Source organism: Helicoverpa armigera, chromosome 10, assembly GCF_030705265.1.
Source record: "Helicoverpa armigera isolate CAAS_96S chromosome 10, ASM3070526v1, whole genome shotgun sequence".
Taxonomy (NCBI): Eukaryota; Metazoa; Arthropoda; class Insecta; order Lepidoptera; family Noctuidae; genus Helicoverpa; species Helicoverpa armigera.
Window position 1 is genome coordinate 334,151 of NC_087129.1, and position 17,082 is coordinate 351,232.

The 17,082-nt window shown below is 42.3% G+C and overlaps 2 protein-coding genes and 1 long non-coding RNA gene across 5 annotated transcripts in view; 1 reads left to right on the forward strand and 2 right to left on the reverse strand.

Moving 5' to 3' along the window:
* Positions 1 to 2,629: 2,629 nt before the first annotated feature.
* LOC110375206 (mitochondrial disaggregase) lies at positions 2,630 to 6,724 on the reverse strand. Its single transcript, XM_021333239.3, has 5 exons — positions 6,228 to 6,724; positions 4,711 to 4,762; positions 3,525 to 4,452; positions 3,263 to 3,440; positions 2,630 to 3,176 (listed from the first exon to the last, which is right to left on the reverse strand). The coding sequence occupies exons 1-5, from the start codon at positions 6,439 to 6,441 to the stop codon at positions 2,689 to 2,691; spliced, it is 1,860 nt and encodes a 619-aa protein (XP_021188914.2). The 5' UTR covers positions 6,442 to 6,724; the 3' UTR covers positions 2,630 to 2,688.
* Positions 6,725 to 7,181: 457 nt separating this feature from the next.
* LOC110375207 (uncharacterized protein KIAA0930 homolog) overlaps positions 7,182 to 17,082 on the forward strand; it is a 41,223-nt gene continuing 31,322 nt past the window's right edge. The window contains exons 1-2 of one of the 3 annotated variants that reach the window (XM_021333244.3): positions 7,182 to 7,502; positions 16,582 to 16,742. In XM_021333244.3, coding sequence (XP_021188919.1) covers positions 7,394 to 7,502; positions 16,582 to 16,742 — 270 coding nt within the window. In that variant the 5' untranslated portion in view covers positions 7,182 to 7,393. The remainder of the gene's footprint in view (positions 7,503 to 16,581; positions 16,743 to 17,082) is intronic. The other 2 variants (XM_021333241.3, XM_021333242.3) reach the window with 2 other exon arrangements.
* Positions 12,445 to 13,035, reverse strand: LOC135117429 (uncharacterized). The gene is made up of 3 exons (XR_010276904.1): positions 12,909 to 13,035; positions 12,639 to 12,701; positions 12,445 to 12,561 (listed from the first exon to the last, which is right to left on the reverse strand). It is a non-coding gene; the product is annotated as an uncharacterized LOC135117429 (long non-coding RNA).

Consider the following 17,082-nt stretch of genomic DNA (forward strand, 5'->3'; position numbering starts at 1 on the left):
CCGCAAACTTTTACTTTTGGTTTTCGACATTGTTGAAACTTTACGTGTGTGATACCGAATCTTTGTGCCCGAAATGCCGAGAAGTCATGAACGTCGTCGTTCACGAATTCGATCTCGACGCGGTTCGCGAGAGAGTCCTACAAACACTCACTAACTCAGGCTTTTCAATAAATTTAAAAAAATGCTCTTTCTTGACAACCGAAGTCGAATACTTGGGTAGGTCGATAAGTTTTGGTCAGGTACGACCGAGCTCTAGGAAAATAGCGGCATTAAAAAACCACTCAAGCAGCCTCTCAATACATGGTGCCTTGGAAAGGAGAATGGTGCCCAGAAAGTTGTGCCGCTTTCTTTGAAAGTGAGTAAGATGAACTCATTCTGTTTTTGGTTTCAGAAGCGCTACTCTCTATGGCGTTAGTCGCCGAACACACGGGTTAGTCCCATCGGGTTAGTCCCATCGGGTTAGTCCCATCGGGTTAGTCCCATCGGGTTAGTCCCATCGGGTTAGTCCCATCGGGTTAGTCCCATCGGGTTAGTCCCATCGGGTTAGTCCCATCGGGTTAGTCCCAACGGGTTAGTCCCAATGGCGTTAGTCGCCCAATAATGGGATGTGTTCCCGCTTGTTAGCTGCTGTGGTCACGTATAAGGCAACGATGTAGGATGGTTGGGACGCCTACTATCTTATATCATTAGCCATTTTCCTGTTTCATGTAATCATTAATTAAGTGATCAGCATTCATGTGTTATTTTGTGTGAATAACCATCACAAACTTTCAGATGACGATACTGACGAGGCCGAGCACAGATCAGATCACTTGGAAGATGGAAACCCAGCGCCCGTTTCGGTTGGGCTATCCATGCCGAGCTTAGATGAAGAGTTCGGAACAGTACAGCACCCCGCTGCAGCTACACCCCAAGAAGTACAAGTCGAGGACGACTTGCCGTCAGGAGAGGCCGTGTTAGGAGCCAAGATATAGCAACACTCACGAACCTATATAAGCAACGTCACACCGTTGACAGTTCTCTTTTGCTCGAGTGTCGTCGCGGCGGTTACATCTCCCAAGGGACGTGAGACATTATTTTTCAAACTTTTGTACCTCTCTATAATTTTTTGATAATTTGTGTGTTAATTTAATGTGCGATAATTGTTATTTTGTTCCTTAATTAAAAATAAAGATTTGAATGATTTGAGTCGTGTGTTGTGTTGTTTTTTTTTAAATATCCGAGCTTCTGATTCCTAAAAATAGTTACTACGCAAGTTCAACTCAGATTTGCGCGCGGCCCTATGTGTGCGTCGGCTTGTAAATATACAACTTTCATTCGTGTGACAGTAACGTCGTCCGAGCATGACGTGTTCTTATCGCTTTTTGTTATGGGTACAGTCGTTTACAAAAATGTCTAGTTCTTCACGCGTTTCAAAAAATGAAACATTCAAAGCTTTTTATTATTACATTTTACAGTTTTTCATTATTTTCTCATACGTTTTTTCAAATTGACATTGACAGTATCTAAGAAATAAATGAGGTGAAATATCTAAGATGTTACGCGGACAATAAATAAAAGTGTGGACTAAGAATGTAAAAAGACATATAATCTAGTATAATAATGTAAACAAAATGTGTGGGGAATTTTAAAAAATTATATTGCTTCGCATAATATCGACCAAAATAAGACGGAAATAATGAAACTCATAAATGAACGTTTATGTCAAATTGATGAAGGGCTGTACTTGTCGCCTTGGGGTAATACTTGTCGACATGAACAAAAGAAAAAAGAAGAATACTATAGACATTTTGACATGTAGTCAAAATTTATAATTGACCTTGGTGAGAGTAGCGAATCTGAAAATTCATAATTTATTTTTCAAGTAGCGATTCAGAATCATTATAAATAAATAAACATTAATATTATATACGTTATAACTGTTACGTAATTACGTAATAACTCATCCTCCGAGCCTTTTTCCCAAACTATGTTGGGGTCGGCTTCCAGTCTAACCGGATTCAGCTGAGTACCAGTGCTTTACAAGAAGCGACTGCCTATCTGACCTCCTCAACCCAGTTACCCGGGCAACCCGATACCCCTTGGTTAGACTGGTGTCAGACTTACTGGCTTCTGACTACCCGTAACGACTGCCAAGGATGTTCAATGACAGCCGGGACCTACAGTTTAACGTGCCATCCGAAACACAGTCATTGGTGTCTAAGATATACTTAGAAAGTACATACAAACTTAGAAAAGTTGCATTGGTACTTGCTTGACCTGGAATCGAACCCGCGCCCTCATACTCGAGAGGTCGGTTCTTTGCCCACTAGGCCACCACGACTTTTTTAACGACGCGCACGTCTACGTTACGCAAGCGGTGTGGCCTGTCTCATACATTTCCATACATTACAACTCATGGTTACGCCGTAACTACGCGCGTGACTACGGACGTGGTTACGCATACGCATCCGGTCTGCTCGAGCCTTAAGGTCGCGCGCAAGACTGAGTTGAACTTACTATACACTCGGGACGCGGTCGAAACCGCCTTCTAAGTCTCGCTTTCGGCAAAGAAAGATTCGACAAAAATTACTTTGTGTGATATAATAAGTAACAGTATGTAGGTATTGACGCTGAATGAAACGCCGAGTTTTATAAGAATTGCTATTTTTATTTGAGTACGGTTACGGTAACTGTTACGGCGGGCGGTCAGACGGCGGCCAGGTCGAGCGGCGTGTAGTCCTGGTCGGGCGGGCGGCGCACGGCCAGCGCCACGCGGCCGGCGCGCTCGGTGAGCAGCACGGCGCAGCCGCGGGCCAGCGCGCCGCGCTCGGCCGCCAGCGCGATCTGGTTGACGACGCGCCGCTCCACCTCGTGCTTGATGGAGCGCGCGCCGTAGTGCACGTCGTAGCCGTCCGCCAGCGCGCCCAGCACGCCGCCCTCCCAGCGCAGCTCCACCGCGTGCCGCGCGCGCGCCTTCTCCGCCCACGCCTTCAGCTCCAGGCTCACCAGCGTCAGCAGCTCCTGCCGCGAGAACGGCAGGAAGTACACGATCTCGTTGATCCGCCCCAGGAACTCGTCCCTGCCGAAGTGCCGCTTGAGGATCGGCCGCACGACGCTGTCCTTGAAGTTCCGAGACACCTCCAGGGACTCCTCGGGGTCCGACTCCTCCGGCCCGTTTCCGTCACGAGATATCACTTAAAAAAATGATTCGATCGTTAGCACCGAGAAGTTCTATGTTTCTTAGTTCTATCGCCATGCAGGAAATGAACTTGCGGATCACCTCTCTGCTCCACGGCCAGCGCGGGCGTCATGCGCACGCGCTGCGCCGCCCGCGCCTCCGCCTCGCGCCGCAGCTGCAGCCCGTACTGCGCGATCTCGTCCGCCGCGAGGTTCGACGTCATTACAAAGATGGCGTTTTTACACTCAATCAACTTGCCTTTGCCGTCCGTCAGCCGACCCTGTAACAAAGAGTGTCAGTGAGCCCCGCTTCGCGAGGAGCGCGAGTAGCGCGACGGACACGTGACACGGACGGTGACACCCACCTCGTCGAAGAGTTGCAGCAGGACGGTGAGCACGTCGGGATGAGCCTTGTCCACCTCGTCGAACAGCACGACGGCGTCGGCGCGGCGAGCCAGCGCCCGCGTCAGCTGGCCGCCCTCCTCGTGCCCCACGTAGCCGGGCGGCGCGCCGATCAGCTTGGCCACCTCGTGCTTCTCCTGGTACTCGGACATGTCGAGGCGGATGAAGGCGGCCGGGTCGTCGCGGTGCATGTAGCGCGCCAGCTGCTTCGCCAGCTCCGTCTTGCCGATGCCGGAGCTGCCGAGGAAGAGGAACACGAGCGGGTGCTCGTCGTCGGCCCAGCCGTTCTCCTTGCGGCGCACGGCGGCGGCCACGGTCTCCACCGCGGCCTGCTGGCCCACGATGAACTGCTTGAGGCGCTGCTCGAGCGGGAAGCGGCGCCGCTCCTCGGCGGCGGCGGCGGCGGCGGCCTCCTCCCAGACGCGCGTGTGCGACAGGATGAGGTCGCGCGTGGGCGAGGGGTCCCGCGCGTAGTGCAGCGCGCGGCGGCCCGCGTGGTCGCGCGCCGTGGGGTCGGCGCCCGCCTCCAGCAGCGCCCGCGCCGCGCCCGCCGAGTCGGCCAGCGCCGCGTAGTGCAGCGCCGTCCAGCCCAGGAAGGAGGCGCGCGCGTTCATGCTGCTGCAGAACTCGTCCTCGCGCCGCTGCAGCACCTCGAGCGGGTGCATGCCGGCGGCGGCGGCGGCCAGCGCGGCGCCGGAGTAGCGCTCCTGCAGGTCGGGGCGCGCGCCCAGGCGCAGCAGCTCGTGCACGGCGGCCGCCTGGTCGTTGGCGGCCGCCACCATGAGCGCCGTCCAGCCCAGCGCGTGGCGCCAGTCGGCCCCGCCGCCGCTGCCGTCCGGCGCATTGTCCCCGCGACCACTTTTAGCGTTGGAAGTTACGGCCTCCACCTGCCTATAATTCCCACAGATTACATTTACAATCTTTGGTTAACACTCTTTCACTGACTCTTTGCACTGCCTAGAAAGCCTAGCAAACTAGCATAGTTTAATTTGTGCCAATCCAACAATCTGCACTTGGAGAGGCCTATGTCCAGCAGTGGACTGCGATAGGCTGATGATGATGATGATGATGATGATGAACAATCTGTACTGTTACATAACTATGAGGTTATTAGATTACTTAGTTCAAGGTTACTGTTACTGTACTTACTTCCGTAACTCTTGCACATTGCCAAGTTGTGCGGCTTTGAAGAATCGTTTTTCTGCAACAATCAAGCAACTAACATTAATCTAGTTTTAATGAGATGTGATGTATATACTGGCACAATGATGTACCTACCCCATGCATAACTCTAGGAGCCCTACAAATGATCTGAACTTTTGTATTACATATTTTCTTCTGCACTAGGTAGTATGGTAGATGATGATATACAATGCATATGAACTGAGAGTGCTTGTGATAGTTCTACTGTTACTATATGTATATTGCTTTATTTTTTTTTATCAATGTCTAATTTTTAAACACCACCACAGAGGTGTAATAAAATTAGATGAACAAAAAAGAGTAACCAGCTCACTAGCTCCTCTTCATTTCTGCTGTCTTAGTATTTTTATAAAGATTTTATAATTTTTTGTTGAAAGTTATGAAAAAATGTTAGTTATTCTGACTGCTATCCATTTTGAGCTCTGAAAAAATCACAACTAGGTACAGATAACCATGGACCATCGGCCTGGGTGACATCTCATGTCATATAAAAGTACAGAAGAAGTACAGTGATGACTGTACTTCTTCTGTACTTTTATCTAGTCTAGTAGAACGAAGTGTCCCATTTCTTCTACCGCAAATGTTCAGTGAAACTAGTGGGAATACCAGTGAAAATCATAATACCCACTAGTTCTACTATTTTCTTGCACCTCATGTAGTAGAGATCTAGTGGGAAAAAAGTTCCCATTAGTTCTACTGTAGAGCTGAGCAGTAGGAACTAGTGGGAACAAACCGATTAAAGATACTGTTAGATAAATCCAGAATCTATTGAGAGTATATTATAATATTACTACATACAACACTTGAAACCCATGATGCTATTGAACCCATGTTCTATTATGATAATGTTATATGTAATGTACTATCAATAATGCATGGACTTGGATGAGTTTGTAAGGAAGTAACCATTATAGCTCTGCCTCATTAACACGTCAATGGCGACGTCGCCGGCTACATATCCTAGGAGTTAATATGGAAATGTATGGAACCTAACACACTTGGCAATGGTTTGGAAACGTCGCCAAGTCGAGCTACAGTTCTCTACGTGGCTTCTGCTAGCTTGGTAGCGTAGCCACTAATGCCACTGTAATGTACACGGTAAAGTGCACATCACTCACTCAGTCGCCGGTGTGGTCGCCAGTCAGCGTATGATTTCTTCTATGAACTGACCATCGAGACGCCATGGCCACTTGACTTCGAGACCTTTAGATTCTTGAAGTAGCCACACCTGCGCCGCTGGCGACGTCGCCATGGCGACTTAATGAGGCAGAGCTCTTATACTCAAAGGCATACCGTAATTTTCAAGTTACAGTTATGATAGCATTGCATTGCAAGCATAGAACCACTGCAATACTATTGGCTATGAACTTATAATATGAAGTTTACAGAAAGAATCATGGACATGCTTTTTCACTCTGGAATGGTGATGGTGTGATAGGAACAACAATGGTTGTTATATGCACCATTAAAGACATGGTCAGCAGCCAGCAGCGCTAGTGCCAGTGTGCCAGCGCCGAGCGCCGCCCGCGCGGCCCGAGCGCGGTGGTCGCCACCCGGCTCGCCGTGCTTTTCAGCCGAGCGTATATAGCGGCCCACTACACCTGCTATTCGCGCCGACTGCCTCAAAGCGAACGCACTGTGCCTGAACAAACATCTAACAGGTCCTAATGTTGACATTTTATTTCTCTATTCACTTCTGCTGAACAACTGTCAATCTAATATATGATTCCAACCGTATTTTGTGCAAGCAACGGAATAAGATATAAAATGCGCCGCATCCGCATTATTAATGATTTTTTAAGGGATTTTTTGAGATTGTGATAGCTGTCATTTTGATTTTCCTGTACTTTTCCGATTTCCGACTGACGTATAATTTTCACTTTTCAGGTTTTCAGACAAGAACGTCAAAATTTTCGTTTCAACCAGCTTCTACGAACTGTCACCTATGTCAAAGTCAAAAAGAAAAAATCATGGGTCCAGTGTTACCAAATAAAGACAACCCTAATCTACATAACACCTTACTGCACTTCACCTGTGCGACTTCACCTACCTTCTCTAGTTCTCTGTCTGCCTAGTAGTATACACCGTGTTCGTCTACTTCAGAACCATTAAAAAGTTTAATTAAAACATTACTTTTATCGCGCAATATGGCTAAACTAAACTATTATATTTTTTAAATTAACTTCCTATTGTTGGAAATATTGATATTATGAAAATGTGTGTGTGTGTTATTTAGAGCTCAACATTTGTAAAATCATGAAGATAACTACTGCCATAATGTTTCTAAAGTAACATGAGATTATAAACTAATAAATTGTAGAATTACCACTTAACGTGTCTTGTCATAGTATCGTGGCAACATTTACATTAGATACATTCCTGAATTTCATGTTTCATGCACGCTGGTGAATAGAGTTCGTCATGAAAATAAAACATAAATGATTATTTTTTTCGATATTGATATTATAGAATTAGCAATTACATCGTTGGGTTATGTGCCTAGAGTATAAGATTTGAATTTTTCTAAAACAAAAATATAATATTGGGCTGGTGTTGGAATGTGTTGTGTTGACACTTGAAAGTGTTTGTTTGGAAGAAGCATCTTGAATTATATATTTCTGCCTGAAGAATGGCACTGGGAGGATCGACCTACTTGAAAAGCACCACAATGCTGGAGCAACTCTTGGAGGAAATTAATTTTCAAAGGACGAAGGAGATGCGTCAGCTGATGAAGGATGGTAAGTGACACTTTATTCTTAATTACTGATACCGTAAACAGGTGCACTTAACAATACCTTCCAGTGCACTGAAACTAGAAGTTTTAACAAGATGACCAGGTCCAACCCAGGTCCTGTCAACATGCCCTCAATCAAACAGATACATAGTTATATTAGGTATGGTCAAGAGGTATGTTCTTGTATTGAGTATGGGATCACTTTACCAAACAAAGAAACATAATTTTTGAGTTTGGCTAGGTACCTATTAAAGGAACATATCTAACTGTATTTTTTGCTCATAGGTATCATTGTCCCGCATCGTGTAAAAAGTAGCCTGTAACATTTGTCCTTGTTTACCACACTTGTTTGAATTTTTCTCAATCACTTCAGGACTTTGGACTTAGGCGCTTAAGTCATTTGGAGATACAAATTCTACAATCTTGCTTAGACTAAAAAAACATAATGTTGTAAGTGCCAACACCCATAAGGTACCTTTTACCGCGAACTGACACATAGCCTACTAGCTTCTGCCAGCGGTTTCACCCACATCCCGTGTGAACTACTTCACGTACCGGGATAAAAAGTAGCCTATAGCCTTCCTCGATAAATGGGCTATCTAACACTGAAAGAAATTTTTAAATCAGACCAGTAGTTCCTGAGATTAGCGCGTTCAAACAAACAAACAAACAAACTCTTCAGCTTTATAATATTAGTATATAGATATGTTACTCTTATGTACTACGAAATACAATAAAATACTAAAGTCAAAAATATTGCCAACTCTAGCAAATTCTTATACATATCATTGAAGGAGTTAAAATACAAGTACTCTGTTTTATGATGATTACCATTTTTAGATTTACATTCCAAATCTCATTCTTACCTTAGTATGTACAACCAATACCTACTGTTGCTGGCTTTAAACAAACTACCCATCTATTTATTTTATGTAAGGTAGTCATTTCAAGTAAAATGTTATTTAGCATTTCGTTAAATTTTTGTATAATGAACTCCCTCTTGCATACTCACTCTCTTATGTAATACCTCTACATACTACCCCATTTGGTCCCTTACGTATTCCCCGTATGTTATCCCTTTTATACATATATACATGCCCTCATGACTACCCTATGTAAATCCTCATGTATGTCCACCCCTTTATACCTATGTATATTGCCCACGGAGGAAGGAAAAGGTAGCTTAGATGCCATAAGGAAGGTGGTCGGGCGCCTTCTTGTAGGTCAATCAACGTACGATAGGCGCGATCAATTACTAGAACTAACGAGACGGGTTACTTGTCTAATCAAAACCAATCTGTCCAAGGTTGATCTTGATTAATTGGTGAATTTATTTTGAAAATATTGGGCGAGTTGCATAGAAGGCGTGTAAGGGCAGAACTAGTATTTTTTCTTGTCATCTGCACTAGGGCATGCAATTTCGGTAAAACAAAAATTACCGGTAAAAATTCGGTAATAAAAATATTTTTACCGGTAAACCGGTAAAACGGTAATTTTTGTAATTTTTTTAAAACGTGATATTACAGCAATAAGATTGGGTAGTCTTAAAGCAAAAACTAAATAAATATGCAAAGTATAAGGTGGTAAACGTTTTTTGTGACGTGGGCCGTAACAAAAAACATGTCAGTACCATCCGTGCGCGATGTCGCCGACAAAATGCAAGAAAAACGGCTGCGATGGTACGGACATGTAAAAAGGAGTGACACCTGAGGACATCGGCAGTGTGAATGTGATACTCAATCTCAATATACCCGGTCAAAGGCGCAAAGGCAGGCCGAAACCGTGGTGGTTGAGTGTCGTAATGAATGACATGAAAATCTGCGAACTCGAAGAGGAACATGTCTATTCAGGAGGATAGAGCGAAGTAGAAGAAGGAAGATACGGAAAGCCGACCCCGTCACAAGACGTCACAAGACGGGATAAACGCTAAGAATTACCGTAAAAAAATATGTTTTTCATTGAAGTGAAAGCCCTTTTTTATGGCAAATCATCAAATGACAGACTTTTTCAGTCTAAAACCCATGTTTTTTAGTAGGCGTTTTATGGACCAGGGTCGCGGTAACTCTTTCGAACAATCCCGCGGCCCAGGCAGGCCTTGGCCCTGTTGGGCCCCACCGGGGTTGCTGACATCTCCCTGAGGAGCCCGTAGAACAACGCGCGCCGCTGACACGGGTCTGTTGTCTATGCAGACGGTGGAACGATGAGCCACCCGAACTCACCGCCCACAGACCGACGCCTACGGTGGCCGGGAGTCGTCTCTCGACCCTTGGCGCCCGTGGTGTCTTCCTGGTCCACTACAGCGGCTGGGATCAGAGATGCTACTCGCAGTCGCTCCAACGTCTCCTTCTCGAGCATGACTGCTTCGCAGAAGGAGGCGACGGCTTCCCATTCCCTCTAGCTCCGGACCATGGCTTGAACCAGGGAAGGACGCGAAAGGTCGCCGCTGCCTATTGCCTCGACGACAACACGGCGGTACCCTTCCCAGGCAGTGCACACCTGGACTGTGTGCTCCACCGTGTCCTCAGAGCTGTCCGCATGGTGGTGAAGTAAAAGCCCTTGCCCAGTACGGTTATAGAGTAGGTAAAATAAGCATTAGCTACATTTGTACCTAGTATGAGCTGACAGCTATGAGGATAAACAAAATAACCGAATTAATACAATTTGTTTAAATTTTATAAATTAAAATGAGAAAGAAGATTTGTATCTTACCTAGAGATAGTTAAGGACACACAAGTTTACTTTCCTAAAAAAACAGCAACTTTAACACTTACAATACGTAATGTATGCAATATTACATTATATTCAGGCTACATAACAAAGATTTGACGTTAAATGAACAATTGCTATATTTTATCAGAAAAATGTAAAAACCGGTAAATTACCGGTTTCATATTATTTTTACCGGTAATCTAAAACTCGCAAAAATGGGCGATTTACCGGTAAAAACAAAACCGGTTAACCGGTATTGCATGCCCTAATCTGCACACCCGCGTTAGTTAGGAAATTTTGCGTAATGACATCTCCAGTACAGTTATTTCGTTCTCCATGATATTACCCTATGACTCCTACGTACAGTTACCGGCACGGATATTGAGCTCTCGGCGGAAGAGTGGGGATCGCTTTGCGCACCCGTACGCATAAGGCAATAAGGCAGTAAATCGCTTCTGCGCAGGTGAAGGTCAGGGCTCAATATCCGTGCCGATAACTATACTCGCTATATATTGTATCTGAGAACCCAAATGTGTTTCCCCTATGTGTCACTTACATATATGTATGAGCCCTTATGCACTCTTATGTACCCCCCTATGAACTCCGAACAAACGAACTTTTACTACCCCTATGTAGTCCTCCTATGTAGGTACTATCTTGAGTATACCCACCCATATGTTCTACCTAACTATACATATACTCCCTCGCCTATGTTACACCTTTATGTACACACCCGAGTATATAAATAGCTTTGTATGTGTATAAACAACTCCTTTACCTATAGGTACTCAGTACTCCACTTATGAGCATTACTTCCTACTAAAAAGAAAGTACCTACTTTACCTATCACCTATGTTCTCCCCATTATTAGACCCTTAGCCATTTTTATAAAAATGCCGATTACATAAAGCGTTTGCAGTAAGAAGGGCGGAAAGGGGAGACATATTTTTGACTATTTGAACTATGCAAGTTTTGCTTATTGTTCCTATACCTACAGTTCCGTTAAGTAATGAACCTCCTTGTTTAGTGGTCATTCAACCATGGCCTACATGCGACGCTACCCAACATTGGGACAGGGGAGTTCATGACTCATACAAGGGTTGATTCAATCCATTAGTAATACGTCGACCCTTCTTACATCTGTCATGTAACAGTAGTTCTTGTGAATCTTTCCAATAATACAATATTGTAAGATAGTGAGTGACGTATCTATACTTAATATGTTTGTTACTTAGTATGTTTGTTACCCTCAGCATCGTGTTGATCTGCAGGTAGGTACCTACTTAATTATTCGGAAGTCGAGTTAAACACAAGCGATTCGGGTCGAAATCGCTTTGAGAAACTTATCAAGTCTGGAATTTGAGTCCAGTTGGTGATATAAGACGACGTGCCCGGGAACGTAAATTCCTCACCTCTTACTATTTACTCAGTAACAGACCGATAGCCGATCGTGACATAAGAATTTCGGAATTTTCGGTAGTTGCGAGCCACGTGGATGTTGTTAAGATGTTTTTAAGTCCAGGGGCCCGATTCTCCTAAGTTAATAATGTCAAAATCGAATAGAAATCGAATCGCAATAGCAGTTTTAACCATATCGGACATTCTGCTACTAATAAAAGACCAATCGTATTCGATTGATATTTGATTGGTGTGCTATTGATCTGCTGTTTTGGTGATTTTGGTCTATAGTATACGGTAGTTTGCTGTACCTACAATCATTTTGCAATCGTAAATCATTTGCAGACAAAATGATTCATTATTGAATGACAGAAAAGGTTTATCCTTTGTAAACTTCTCCGATTTATGTAACTGACTTTTGAAGTCGTATAAATCAAACAAATAAATAAAAATCCTTTTCTGTATCGTTTATTTCAAAGAAAAAATAGCGGAATGCCTCATACGCTTCAATCGTAATCGAGTCGGGATTGGATCTCAGTCGAATCGAGTCGAGCGTGAATCATATGTCGCTTAAGAGCGCTATTACAAAATCGAATCGCTCAGGTTTAGGTAAATTAGAAGATAGCCGGCAGCACTTGCGCGCGTGTGCGTCTAGTGAAATACGCAACGCACACCTGCGGACCGCCACGCGGCACAAACAAACTTGAGACTTTGCCACTTTTATTTTCGAAATAGTTTATTGGTTTTATAGTTTATGAAATATTATTTGTACCGATGAATTTTATAACCTAGAATAGCTCGATTGAGTTACAATAAACAAATAATCGTTTACAATTTATAAATTATTTAATCGACAACCAAACTTTTCACCATGTTTATCAATTAGGTATAAGTAATTGATTTATAAAAAAACTAAAATCTATAATTCGTCTTCCATGTATTGTATCTTCATTTTCCTGCAACAATAAAAACTAGGAATGTAAATAGTTTATTAAAACAAATATGTCTGTTGCGAGTGACAAAAAATACTTACCATATTATTTGTACTGGTATCCGATTGAGTCTGATAATCTGAATTAAATATGCTTTCATTATCCTGCAAGAATCAAAGATATCCAATAATATTATTATGCAACAGCGAAACTAACGACGATGACATTTACGTACATATTTCTATATAACCAACATCAAAAAAAGAGAACCCAATCTATAACATTTTCGCATTAGAATATCATGGGTTAATACTTGTGTATATTACATTTCAATCAGATCATTATAACTAATAAATAAAATAAAAACTCACTAGTATCAAAACGAGTTCGTTGCGCAGGTTGCGCTATATTTTTCGAGCTCCGGCGAGTTTGCGCGGCGCAACAGCGAGCGATACGTCCTCCCTCGATAAGCGCTTGGCGCTGACTAAAGTTGAACACCGCGCGTGACAAGATTTATATTGATTTTTGCATTGAAAACAAAAATTATTTTAAAATATTGTTTTACTTTTAAATAGACCAATTTTTTTTTTTCAAGCTTTATAACAATACCACCTTAATTATTAAATATGTTTTATTTGAATTTGGATTATACTTTCATAGATAAAAAATATAGTTTTGTACGGAAAATTGTCAGTAACTCTCAGTTTTATAGAATTATTTTTGGTGTATTACTGTATGAATTGTAATAAATTGGTGTAAGCAAGCCCAAGTACAAGATATAGTTGTATCTTGAAAATTTTTATAAATGGTTAAATTGCTATATCCTCGTAGTACTGAAGCATCAAAAGATTCCCAAAAGCAACATTTTATGAAACATCCTTTGCAGAGACAAAGATTTTACTGATTTACGTGGACAAATTAAAATATTTATTGAAAACAGCCCCAAGATAAATGATCAAACTTTCTTAATCTTATTTTTGTTTTTTTTTTGTGACTATATCCAAAGCATAATGACGCATCAAAACTCGTATAAAACTCGAAAAATTGTGATAGCCCTCTTAAGTAAAATTAGGAGAATCGGGCCCCGGATCGTGCTAGGCTTGTTGCACAATAAGACGCAGCGCACCAACGTTTTCCAGACAACTTACCTGCTTGATTTTACTTCGTCAGAATTTTACTACACTCAGAGGCACGGAAGTTGGCCCAAACAATCACAAGTAGATATCAGCCCAGATAGCTGTTGTAAATTCTAATTTCATATGACATATTGGCAGTCCTTTCGTATAGTACAGAAAAATGTCTGTTTAACTTTTATAACACTAGAAAGAGATTTCGTTGTTGGAACACAAAGCAGAAAGTTAAGTTACAATTCGGATAGAAATTGCCGAAGTTCTAAGCACGTTCCAAAAAAACAGAATTTTTATGATCGTTTTTTGTTTTCACCAATTTGATGTAAAATTGCCCTTGCTGCAGCTTAAGTTGATCAGACAGTGTTGCTAAGACGTCAAGGGCGTAGGTACACAGCGGAAGATGGCTGAAACTTTAAGTGCACCGCGTACAAGTTAAAGATATGCATAAAAATGTATGACCAGACTGGCCTTTACACAAGAAGACCAGAAAGTGGAATGTAAGGTGTTCGTCGGCGCACGACGACCGATTTAACGTACATGCAATAATGGGAAATCCGTTTCTCACTGCAGTAGAGATACGCCAGCCTTTGCAAACAGCAAGAGAAGTCAACGTCCGTAAGCGCACAATAAGAAGGATGGAGGAGCGGGATGTGCGTGCTCGAAGACCAGCTCGAGGCCCGGAACTTCTCCCGCACCATCGCGTAGCCAGACTTAGGTTTGCAAAATTACATGCAAATTGCACGCATGACCAATGTAGTAAAATTTTATGGACAGATGAATGCAGAGTCATCTTTAAGAGCTCCAGACGGCCGTGGACGTGAATGGACAAAGCGCGGAGAACGGTTTCTTCCCACCACTACCAAGCAAACATTCAGTTTTCATGGTGGGTCCATCATGGTTTGCGGAGGCATAAGTTCAGAAGCTCGTACTGAATTATTGGCTGTCGAAAGTCGTCTGACAGCAGTGAGGTATATTGAAGAGATCCTTCAAAATCATGTTTTACCCTAGGGATAGGAAGTGAAGAATTTCGTATAATGCCGGACAATGCTCGACCTCACGCAGCTCTTTGCTTGACCGAATACTTGTTTGAGGTCGGTATTCAAAAAATGGACTGGTCAGCAAGAAACACGGCCATGAATCCTGTAAAACATGCCTGGAGCATGCTTAAAATACAGGTCCGTGCAAATCGTAACCCACCACGGACTCTCAGTGAACTGAAAACCGCGCTGGTAGCTGAAAAACATCATCCAGAGCATGCCAGATCGTATGTCATGTAGGCAGTCATCAGATCAATCTGTTTTGTTAAAAAAGTTGAATTTAAAAGTTAGTGGTGTTTATTGCGCTAAAGGACTCCGCTTTCTAATTAATGAAACTTAATTAAAATCTTCACAATTTTAAAATCAACATTCTGATTTTTCATTTAAATAATGGTCAATAAGGCCCAAATGTGCTTGGGCCAGATTCCGTGCCACTGAGTGTATTGCATTCCACTCTTTCATAGTAGCGAACCATTTCTTAGTGCTCCTCTAGCTACCCTTACCTACCCTGTCTAACTTCTTAGCTTATGCTGCGAGGTTTCCACCTTTCGCAACTGACTAAGTTCTTTTTATTATAATTACAACATAATTAAATATTACCCACACAGCCCACGGTAAACCGATATCAAGGATAAAATGCCGATGTAGTTACAGGTTAGCTAATAATAATATAGGAAGTACATATACTATTTTTTAAGAAAAAAACATTTAATTAACTTTACAACAGCGTTGGTATAAACAGTTGCATGTTCCGTACATAATATTTTTACATAATTATTCTAAAAAGGGATCACGTAAAATGTCGGAATGTGGCATCCATCAATGCAGTTGCTTGAACTCTTGAATAGCCTCACTAACAAACTAGGAAGGACTACTTTATGTATAACAAACTGGTCGGACAGACTATATTGTCTCGGCAGGATTGAATCACTAAGAAGTTAAGTTGTCCGGTTTACATTCGGTTCTGATGACATGACAGTATGCAATACTGTATAAGTAGGTTTCCAATTAGGTAAATACTTGTACACAGCATTTCATCAAAGATTTTTAATGTGGCTTTTCATTAGACATTCAGTATTTACAAGATCTGTTCATCTAGGTACGAGAACAAGAACTTCATACAAATATAGTGTAATTGTACTCTAAACATCTCAAAAAATATGCATTAATTAAGAATGCATTGTTCAGGCAGTTAATGATTATTAATAATGTTCACGAATGCAATGTGCACACACAAGCAGAATGTACAGCGGACGCTGAAGAGGAGAGAGGCGCGAGCCTGCTGACTCGTCCGCGCTCATGTCACACAGCACCGTGGACATGTTCCATATACGCGAACTAATTATAATTAAAATAACACCTAGTTCTACTTGATCACACCTGTCGAGGAACCGGGTTCTTTTCAAGGTCATGGCTGATGTCTGTGTCCCAGGAATGCTTTTAAGTAGACCTCTTAGTTATAACTTACTTGAAACTTTTAGTTATAAATTTGTTTTCAACTGATGAGTACGTATCTTATTCAAGTACAGTACAATATTTGTTTATTATTCTTAATTAGAAGAATTATACTTTTTGTATTTGCTTATTCGTCACATAATTTGATAGGTGATTATAATTTCGTGATAATTATGTTGATGCAGTGATTTTTTTTACAAAAATAACTAGGTACACGTATTAACAATAAATGATGAATTAATTATTACTATTGAAGCAACATATAAATGAGGTGGAATTCAGTATACTTAATAACATGTTGAAGGCACTTTGCAATGTACATGAGTTAGCTACAACTTTGCTATCAAGCACTGTTGAGCTACAAACAGTTGAAGTTCTCTAACTGCAACATACACGATTTATGTATTTCATAATCATTTCAGATTGTGGTTTCGTAGTGCTACAAGGAACGACATATTGGACAGATCTGTTCGTGCGGCACTTTCTGTTTCAAGAGGAGCAGTCGATAGACTGTGACGATTTGTTGTTTTTTGTAAGAAAACGCCACGTGAAGGGCTCCTCGCGCTACCTGCCCAAGTACGAGGTAAGTGCTGAAATCGCGGACACGCGCCCGCCGCCCGCTCGCACGGTGCGTGCCACCTGCCACTGATTCATATCATTGTACTACACCAGTGCACTCTGAGTTCACACTATCTTGTCTACAGTATAACTTTTATAGAATTTCAGATATATTTTTCTGCCTTTAACTGCGATAACATATCTGATAAATGCGATAATGTGATTTATTATATCAGCTTTTTACTTTTTTGTGAACAGACTTGTAAAGAACAAAATTAAATAGGTAATTGATCAATTGAGTTTAAGAAAGTGCATCGGTGTATGTATGTCTAAAATATAGCCAGTACGTACTCGTAGGCAGAAGA

What these genes read in the sequence shown, in the direction of transcription:
- LOC110375206 (XM_021333239.3), bottom strand. Translation starts at nt 6,441, where the DNA reads ATGTCAACATTAGGACCTGTTAGATGTTTGTTCAGGCACAGTGCGTTC. An exon ending in AATGTGCAAGAGTTACGGAA is followed by an intron (nt 4,453 to 4,710) that starts GTAAGTACAGTA and finishes TGGGAATTATAG; the next exon opens with GCAGGTGGAGGCCGTAACTT. An exon ending in GCTGGCCGTGGAGCAGAGAG is followed by an intron (nt 3,177 to 3,262) that starts GTGATCCGCAAG and finishes CATTTTTTTAAG; the next exon opens with TGATATCTCGTGACGGAAAC.